Below are 10334 nucleotides of genomic sequence, written 5' to 3'. Positions count from 1 at the left end.
AACATTTATGTCTTTAAATTCACATATACATTTGTAATACTAATCAAATGATCACATATGTCAATATTTATTTAATCACAGCCATCATCTGCTATCTGACTGGGATTTGTCCCCATCTCCGCTAAACAGAAGCACACAGGCAGGTTTCCTGCTGGAGAGGATATTAATATTTTATGGTTTAAGTGTTTAAATTGGTATGTAGAGGTCAATTTAAGTTGTCATGCTCTGAAGAAACTCAATTTAACACATTTAAATAAACTCTATAAACAGTATTGAAGCATGTTTAATTGAGCTGATAGGTTGAAAATGACTTTGATGTGATCTAAAAAGTCAGAAACTGCTGGTATTACTACAATATGATCAAATATTAATTATTGAAAGATCAGTGAATGCTTTAAATATCCAGCAGCTGGAGCAAAACATCAGATAAAAACATGTCTGTTTAGACGGAGGTCAGGAAAACAATTATCTGAACATAAATGACCTGTTATGTTCAAGTTGTGCTAAAAGACTCAGCGCTATTGCCATTATCTATAGTTTACAAATCAGGTCCAGGAATGATCAGAAGTTCATGAAACACTTAATACTTTGCACCAAGTTGATGGCTGAATAATCTGAGTAACAGATTAAAAACAATGAATATTTTTGTAGTTGAACTCAATGATTCAATAAGTTAGTATTAATTTAGCACTCTCCAAGAGAATCTGACTATATGGAACGACATCAGATTGTTAATCAGGCCTCTTTGGCTGTAATCTGTTCAAAGTAATTAATTTTTGTCTATTAGTTGAATTAAAATAAGTTTATTTCTTTACCCCAGTTGGACAGATATTACATATTTTTACTCTCCAGTTTATGAACTGTTTAATTCTATCAATTTTCATTATTTTAATTAAACTTACATTGAAAAGTTTCTAACATGGTTTTATGTTTAGGAGATGAAAACATTTTAGTTTGTTTTAAAGACAAATCAGCAGCAAAGAGACGGGAAATAGTTTCAGACGTTTCATTTAAGCGGCTTTGCTGCCATCTGCAGGCCGATAGGTGGAGCTGCAATATTTCACTGCGTTTATCCGTCTTGTGCAGAAATAAAAAACTTTTTTTTATTTCTTTTTTTTATATTTCACGGGTCGTGATCAACAACTGGATGTTACTTCGGACAGGAAGTGACGCAATAAGTCATGATGGTAAATGTATTAATGAGGGATTTTAATTGTATTTTAATGGAAACACCTCATTTGCAAATTGTGTTTTCTCTACAGTTTTGTGTATATTTGTAGTGGAAAAGCAGCAACTGACGTTAAATCAGATGAAACTTTTCCTGTTTTAGGATTTCCAAAGTTGCTCTGGTTCATTTCTGGGAACATGGGGTTCATCCGGTCAGACAAACATTTACCATCTGTGTCAATTACTTTAAAAAAATTCTAATAAAGTTTAATTGATCTGTAGATCTGACCTTGCATCACATATATCAAGGGTAAAATTCAACACAGCGTCACACGGCTGTTGAAGGTTCTATCTTTTCCTCTCTCTCTCTTTTAGCCTCTTTTAACTGATTGCACACACAGGCTGCAGCTTACATAACCATGTTTATGCGTCTGCTCCAGTCATATGTAAACAGAGTGAAACTGATCAGACGAGCCTTGGAGGGTACAGACATGCAGACAATAACAGAAAGCTAAACTCTCGCTACAATCTTTGCCTCACCTGGTTACAACCTTAAGGTGAGTTTATTTTTAACCCAGAAAATGATTATTTTAGTTTTAGGACTTATTAGTAATATCAGAAATTGTGGAGTGTGCATGATTTAGATCAACGTTATACTTCCTAGATAACGTTTATGCAGAGACTCCTGCCTCTACAGCCCAGAAAAGGAATTAGAATTACAACAAACTCAGAATGCAGAAATACAGAAACAGTCACTACTTGGTTACCTTTTATTCTCCTACTTGTTGGAAACTGTGACTTCTCACCTTTAACCCAGAAAAGGACTTAGTCACTCTTTAGTTTATTTGATCAGAAACTGTAGATTACTCACTCTCTGGATGCAGAGACCAGAAGCCCGGAGGAAACATTTGGATCTAGACGACTTTCCAGACTCCTGTTCTGACCCAGAGATTGAATTAGACCAGAGGAAACTTAGCAACCCAGAACAGGAGCAACTAGTTTACATACTTTAGATCAACATTAGATTATTTTTCTCTTTACTTTTTGCTCTTTCCTTTGGTTTGTTATTTTGCTTGTATTTCCCTGTAAAGCACTTTGTGTTGTCTTGTTGCTGAAAATGTGCTACATAAATAAAATGACCTTGACCCAACTGTGGCCCAGCGCTGGACGGTGAATGTAACTCTCTGTTCCATTTGTCTGACATGTGCGGCTTGTAACATTTGATCAATTTTCGGCAATAAGGCCTGATTTTATATATAACCCAATTTCATCATTTCTCAAGGTAATTTACACTCAGTGGTTCTGGTCGGGTCCTGAAACTGGTTAACGGACCTGGTGGAGCACAGAGACAGAAATGAAAGAATTCCAACATGACTTTCATCACATGCCACGTCTGCAGTTTTCACATTTGGCTCTCTGTGTCCTTCCTTCCTCTGACTCTCTGTAACTTTGCTGCTGTTGCCCTGAAATTCCCTCCCTGTGGGGCAATAAGGAACATTTCTATTATTCTGTTCTCTATTCTATGAATCCTGCCGGAACCACAAACCAATCACGTGTCTGCAGTAGTCGGGTCTTTATTTGGTGTTGCATGAATTGAATTAAACTCTGGGCTCCTTGGAAACGTCCTCCTTCATGATCGGGTGTTAAATGTCATGCAGGCTGAGATGAACCAACTTCTACCTGAAACGAACCTGAAGATTCAACTGGAACAAAGAAAACCTGAGAAATCTGGTGAGAAAATGTTTGCTCACCTTAAACAGGCAACATGTTCACGTCCTCTTTTACTTCCAAATAAAGTATGTTAGTATGTTACCTTGAGTCAAGAAGGGGAGAAGTTTGCATCATAGAGCTGAGCTTTAAGCTTTAAAGAATTAATAATCAAATATTTGTTGCAAAAATTAAAGTGTTGAACGTCTTTAGAGCCAGCAGTGAAAAGCATGACTACTCTTTTTGTTTTACAGTCGCCTCCCTGAACCTCGATCCAGCGCATGATGTTGCTAAAATTGAAGCTAACGTGTCCGTCTCAACAGTCCGACGTGTTCTAGCTTCTATTGCACTCAAACACAAACATCCAGTAAACGCGACGCAGCCAGAGGTTGGTGATGCAGGAAAACTGCTATGGGAAAAATGGAACGGTTTCCTTCCTGATGGATCCATTTCCATTTACAACAGCTACGCTGATTGCATTGACTATGTCTGCAAAGATGCAATTCTGGCTTTTACAACCCCAGCATGGGTTCTTACTGCCACTACCCAAATAATAAAAAAGAGAATATTTCCTCCACTTTTCAAATCCTTGTGAATGAAGATAATTTTGAAATCGCGGTGTGGAAGGAAGGTTATTATGGTTCTGTTCCACAGAAGTCAGTCAGAACCTGCTCCAGTGAGGAAATGTATGTAGGGAAGAACAAGTACGGCTTGGGGAAGGTTGATCCAAAGGATCAATGTTTTTATCTTCCCTGGGAGGGAAGTGAGTATTGGTACAGGAGCTATGAGGTTCTGACCTGCATGACGGCTGAAGAAGATTTAATCTCTGATGTCAGTTATGTCATAGACAAAGCTATAATCATCAAAGGGCTTCCCACAACCCAACAAAGTGCTACTACTCTCAACCATGCCCTCAGTCCTGTGATACAGTTTCTCTGACTAAAACCACCACAGATGAGAGACGGTGGGACATCAGCTCCTCCATCACATTCGGTGTAACAACGACCATCAAAACAGGAATTCCCGCTATTGTGAGTGGAAATATTGAAATCAGTGCAGAGACGACTCATACGTTCTCAGGTGGAAACACCTGGACAGAGCAGGTCTCCCACTCTGTGTCGATACAGCTTACCGTACCTCCAAACCACAGCTGCACAGTAAAGATGGTTGGTTATCCGTACAAAATGGAGATTCCCTTCACCGCCCGCCTGAACCGAACCTATGAAGACAGAGAGACCAGATCAGTGAACATCTCTGGAACGTATCATGGAGTCCAAGTTGGAGAAATTAGGGCTGAGGTGGAAAGATGTCAACCTGTGTCCAACTCAGAACACTCTTCTGAAAAACTCCTAAAGCACAGCTGACGAGGCGTTACCAGGCATTTGATTTAGAGCTTCAGCTTCATTTATGCTTTTTAATTCATAATCTTTACCGATGTAATTAGTAGAGGTGTAACGTATATTATAACAATAATCTTTATTGTCATTATAGAAACTATGCTAATAAAGTTACATGGTTTATAACGAAATTGGGTGATTTAGTCAGACAGAATGTTTCCACTGCAGGCCTTTTGATTTATCACATGTACCTCTGTTGTTCTGCATATATAATTTTAAAAAGTTCTAGCAAAGTACTAGTTATACACTGAACTCATTTACTCACCTAAACCACCAAAGCTGTCAAATTGTCAACATAGTGAGCTGAATCTTAAATGTACACAATATATAAAAGAAAAAGCAACAGTGTTTTGATGCTAATGGTCAACACGGCCCAGTAGAAAGTCTGAATTATAACATTAAGGGACAGGGAAGTAGGTCAGTTATGCTAGCTTGACTTTGAGAATCTTAACATGTAGATGTGCTGCAGAATCCGGTTCAGATAATGGTAAAGCTCTGGTAACGGATCTCTGTGCAGCGTCAAGTCAGCAGTATTTTTGATTTGTACTCTGGTTTTTCTGCATTATTTTACCCTTTACGTTCTGCGCTAAATTAATAATACCTACATCTTCAAGTTTGATTTTGTTAACTGAATTATTTTACAGTGGCATCGTGGCTATGCATGGCAAGAAGAGTCTTTTATAACCCCTCAAAACATCTCCTAACTTTTAAAATCTGATTTGGGAAAAGTTCTCAAATCTTCAACAATTTCATCCATTTCCCAGGTTTTATTGTTTAATGCTTATATTAAGTGATGGAATAAAACTTAGCCACTTATATAGGATCCAGCTTTTAAAAAACGGTAGAATAAATAAAAACATTACTGACAAGGAATCTTAACATCCGTTGGCTCTAGAGAAAATGATTTTTTTTTCAGATATTTTATTTAAATGTATTAAAAACATATTTAATACTAGAACTGAGATCCTCACTGAACCATGATTTATGTTTACAGTTACATCCCCACTACTTTGCTATTTTATTACCACGACATGCAAGTTAATAAATACTAAAATTATTATGAGCGGGGAAAAGACTATATTACTAAAGATATCATCCAAACAAACTATAATCATGATTACTCAATGGAGTGACTTTTTATGAAATTCTGAGAAAAATATTTTTGTTAATCTTCTAATTTAAAGCTGATTGAATCCGGAAACAAATAGTTTGATCAATGTATCATGTGACCTAATCTATGTAATTTCATTGGCATTAATAAAGCTTATAAGCATTGAAAATAAAACTGGATTTGTACCAAACCAACATGAACTCCTGTCTCTTAATTTGTTGTTGTATAAAATGACAAGTTTCAAAATGAGGCCTCTGTTTCAAACCCCATTATTCACTTTTTATCAAAGAAAACAAACATTAGATTTTAGAACAGAGTGATCAGTTTAACTGTTGACTTGATTTATAAACTATTATTTTTTTCAGAGTTTGAACAGATAAAACAGAATTAGACTGAAATGATCTCATTTCTCAGTTGGTTTGACCTGGTCTGTTATGGATGAACAGCCTGTTCAACAGGAACCACTGCAGCCATTGAAGCTGCTGTAATCTAATCCATGTTCCTGGTTCTGGTCAGGACTCAGCCTGCAGCAGCTGCTGCTTAACCTGGCGAAATAAAAACCTGCAGATGTTTTTCTTTGTCCTGATGAAACAGAAAACTCTTTATTCTAAGAATGTGTTTAAGATAACAGCTGCTGGATTATTGAAAGATTTTATTTGGTTGATAAAGTTCAGGTTGGAAAACATGACATAATTTTGGTAGAAACAAGAACTTCTGCCTTTTCTGTATAAAAACTGAAAAGACAGAAGTAACCAATCTCATATTTTGGAGGACTGTAATTGAATATGATCAAGGTTTTTTGTTATCAGTGTGATATTCTGAGCTAAAGGGATCATAGATATTGAATGAAAATGGCCCAAGAACACAGCCTTGAGGTACCTCACATGTGGCCTGTTTACTCTAATTCATAGTGCAGCACATCAAGCTAATGGCTGCAGATATCGCCTAATTGCAGAGTTGACCAAACATGTTTCAGCCAAACAAGAACAAAGCAACCGTTGTTTTAAATCCCACTTAAATCTGAGTTTATTAAACTTTTGTGTAGCATTAATGTTTTGTTTTGTTTATATTTATCCAAGACTTAATCCAAGAACAGAACCCGATTGGCCAAAACGTTCTGCATGTTCCCTGAGATGTTTTCCTGGTCGGTGTAACTCCATCACTGACATGTTTTATTCAGTTTTCACAATAATTCCTCAATCAGGCCTAAAACTGAAATTGAAAGAGGACATCTATAAAAAGTATAGCAGTAAGTTAAGCTGTGTTTTGCAGTTACATAAAGATTAATATATTTTATTTATGTCATGTGATAGGCCAAGTGTTAGACGTTTCATCCACAGGTTCTACTTTTAAATTTAGAAATGCAAAGTCTGAGATAAAGGACATAAAAATGTTTAATACAACGCAGTGCTTTATGATTCTGTTTTTTAAAGTATTTTTTTTTATGTTTGGTTTCAGATCAACTTTAAAGGCTAAATGGATGTGAACTGACTTCACACCACGTTTTCGTTCACGCTTGCTGCCCTGAAGCCTCATGATGTTGTGATAATATCTGAGCTGTTGCTCAGATCCAGTAAAGAGCTTCATGATACTGAGCATCAACACGCTTAGAGACAAATGAGGAAGCTCCAGAGAACATCACAACTTAGCTGTATGGATGTGGCAGCATAATGCTGAGGGGTGATCTGCTGCATGAGAAGACTGGTGCATCTAATAAGTTAGCATCAGAAGGAAAGACGTTTACGTGGAAATGTTGGAGCAACACCTCAAGACGGGAGGTTGAAAAACGGCAGAGATGAGTTTTTTCAAGCGGATAATGACTCAAAGCATACCACTAAATTAGATAAATGGTGGCTTAAGGGCAAAAAAGTGAATATTTTGAAGTGCCCATCATAAAAAATCCTCGTCTCAGTTCAATAGAAATCATGAGTGGAGCTACAAACCAATAGCAAACTGTTGTAAGACACATATGGGAGAAAACCATCCATCCATTTTCTTGCACCCTTGTCCCTCAGTGGGATCGGGAGGGTTGCTGGTTCCTCTCCAGCTAACGTTCCAGGTGAGAGGCGGGGTCACCTGGACAGGTCGCCAGTCTGTCGCAGGGCAACACAGAGACACACAGGACACACAACCATGCACACACACACTCAAACCTAGGGATGGTTAGAGGCCAGTTAACCTGACAGTCATGTTTTTGGACTGTGGGAGGAAACCAGAGTACCTGGAGAAAACCCACCATGCACAGGGAGAACATGGAGACTCCATGCAGAAAGACCGGGAATCAAACCCAGAACCTTCTTGCTGCAAGGCAACAGCTCTACCAACTGCACCACTGTGCAGCCTGGGAGAAATCCCAATAATTAATTACATTTTTATCTTAGTCAAGAATTTAGAAATTCTAAATCTGAGACAAAAGACATAAAAAATGTTTAATACGATGCACTGCTTTTTGATTCTGTTTTAATAAAGTATTTTTTAAAATACTTGGTTTCAGACAAACTTTAATGTTAGCTGACTTCACACATCATGTTTTTGTTCACACTTTCTGCCCAGAAGCCTCATGATGTTGTGACAATATCTGAGCTGTTGCTCAGATCCAGTAAAGAGCTTCATGATACTGAGCACCAACACGCTTAGAGACAAATGAGGAAGCTCCAGAGAACATCACAACTTAGTGGTACGGATGTGGTAGCATAATGCTGAGGGGTGATCTGCTGCATGAGAAGACTGGTGCATCTAATAAGTTAGCATCAGAAGGAAAGACGTTTACGTGGAAATGTTGGAGCAACACCTCAAGACAGGTTGAAAAACGGCAGAGATGAGTTTTTTCAAGCGGATAATGACTCAAAGCATACCACTAAATTAGATAAATGGCGGCTTAAGGGCAAAAAGTGAATATTTTGAAGTGCCCATCATAAAAAATCCTCGTCTCAGTCCAATAGAAATCATGAGTGGAGCTACAAACCAATAGCAAACTGTTGTAAGACACATATGGAAGAAAACCCAACATGTTTGACCAAATTCTCACAGTTTGAAGGAAATTCTACTGAATCCAACAGGAAATGTAAACTTATGAATTTGAGGAATATTTAGAAAACCCTAAAACTGGACAAGTTTAATCTGATTTAATGTTATATAGTGAGATAAAGGTGATGAGTTCATGAAATTATCTGCTTCAATATTAAGATAAAATGCAGAATAACTACAGTAAGAACTTGGAGGGAACTGGTAACAACCAACAACCAATCCTGTGAGTCTGCACAAGTCGTGTCTTTATTTGGTGCTGTGTGAGTTGAACTAAGCTCTGATAGGCTCTTCAGGAAAATCCCCCTTCAGATAATCAGATATTAAAGAAGCAGCAGGCTGAGATGAAACCATTTCTACACCTAAAATCTGAGGTTTATTTCACCGACTGAACAAACCAAGACCTGAAAACTCTTCACCTGATCGGTCGTCTAAATCAGGTAAGATGTTCACCTTCTTAACTCTCAAATAACACATTGGGCCATCATTTTGATTTTAAACTGGATCTGGTCTTTGATAAAACAAATATCCATCGAGGTTTGGTCAATAACTGGTGGATTAATTTGGTAATATTTGAATAATTGAAACTGGTTTGTTGTTTACAGCTGCCTCTGCTGTCGTCCCTCGGCTGTGAAGAAGAGCTCAGCCAACAGAAATGGTAAAATAAACTAGCAGCCAGGGGTCCTTTTAAATCGTACATTTAAATAATAATAATTTAAAAAAGCTAAATAAGTGTTAAATGTGCAAAAACAACCAGATATGCATTAGGTTCACTGATTGAAAATCTGGAATATTTTTTTTACGATTTGAAAATTATTTATCGTTCAAATTAGAAAATTCAAAAAAGACAAAATTGGACATTAGAGATAAAAATCTAATACATAAAAAATGATGCAGCTGTTTTTTCTTGTTATGGATTTGCAGTATTTGTTAGCATTAAATTAATTTCTTAAAATGACAGAGACTAACTCTGAATGATGGTATTCCAACTCATTTAATTAAAATAAATTCCAACTACCCAGCTAGCAAGCAAATGTTCGCACGACGTCCGTGAACGTAGTCTGAAAGTTGAACGGCGAATGTTCGGATCCGACGTTCAGTCTGAACATTCACTCTGAACATTCGTTCCCAATTAATGTAATTTTTTTTTTTTTTTTTTTTGCTGTCATTTCACTTGATTTAGTTTTTATATCTTTAAAACTTTTATGGCTGTTATTTTTTTTTTAGCAAATTTTTATTTTTTACTTCTTATACAAAGTACATACTGTTTGAACGTTCTTGAACGTCTTCCGGACATTTTCATAAACGCTTTAAAAAATTTCCAAAACAAAAGTAGGCATTACAAAGAGCTTCTCTTTATTTCTCCCTACGAAACTTATGCATTTTAAGAGTTTTTTTTGTTTGTTTGTTTGTTTTGTTACTCTTGCTGTCATTCTAATGCCAACGTCTCTTCAATGTCTTTTAAAAAAAGTGTTCGGACTTGACGTTCGCCGAATTTTAATATATTTAAAACCTTTATGATGGTTAATATTTTTGACAAAATCTCTATTTTTAGCTGCGTCCGAATTCAGGGTCTGCATCCTTCGGAGGACGGATTTACAGGCCGATTACGTTATAGTGTAGCGACAAGGCCTGACCGAATTCAAAGACTCCTTCAAATGCGATATATATAAAAAAAAAATTCCCTTCTCACCCTCCGCGGGTGGTCTGTTTCATCCTCTGAGCTCGGGTCCTCTACCAGAGGCCTGGGAGCTTGAGGGTTCTCCGCAGTATCTTGGCTGTGCCTAGAACTGCACATTTCTGGACTGAGATGTCTGATGTTGTTCCTGTATGGGATCTGTTTGAGCCACTGCTCCAGTTTGGGGGTGACTGTCTGCCCCGAGGGCCCCGATTACCACAGGCACCACTGTGGTCTTCACCTTCCAGGT

The 10334-nt window shown here is 37.4% G+C and overlaps 1 protein-coding gene and 1 pseudogene across 1 annotated transcript in view; both read left to right on the top strand.

Moving 5' to 3' along the window:
• Positions 1-1638: 1638 nt before the first annotated feature.
• On the top strand, positions 1639-5652 carry LOC108166572 (natterin-3-like; annotated as a pseudogene).
• Positions 5653-8768: 3116 nt separating this feature from the next.
• The window catches only part of LOC103470710 (natterin-3-like), a 6021-nt gene continuing 4455 nt past the window's right edge, over positions 8769-10334 (top strand). The window contains exons 1-2 of the mRNA XM_008419341.1: positions 8769-8846; positions 9012-9064. Of these exons, the coding sequence (XP_008417563.1) occupies positions 9062-9064 (3 nt within the window). The 5' untranslated portion in view covers positions 8769-8846; positions 9012-9061. The remainder of the gene's footprint in view (positions 8847-9011; positions 9065-10334) is intronic.

This window comes from Poecilia reticulata, linkage group LG9 (genome assembly GCF_000633615.1).
Source record: "Poecilia reticulata strain Guanapo linkage group LG9, Guppy_female_1.0+MT, whole genome shotgun sequence".
Lineage (NCBI taxonomy): Eukaryota > Metazoa > Chordata > Actinopteri > Cyprinodontiformes > Poeciliidae > Poecilia > Poecilia reticulata.
This window is presented reverse-complemented; position numbering and strand designations above follow the sequence as displayed.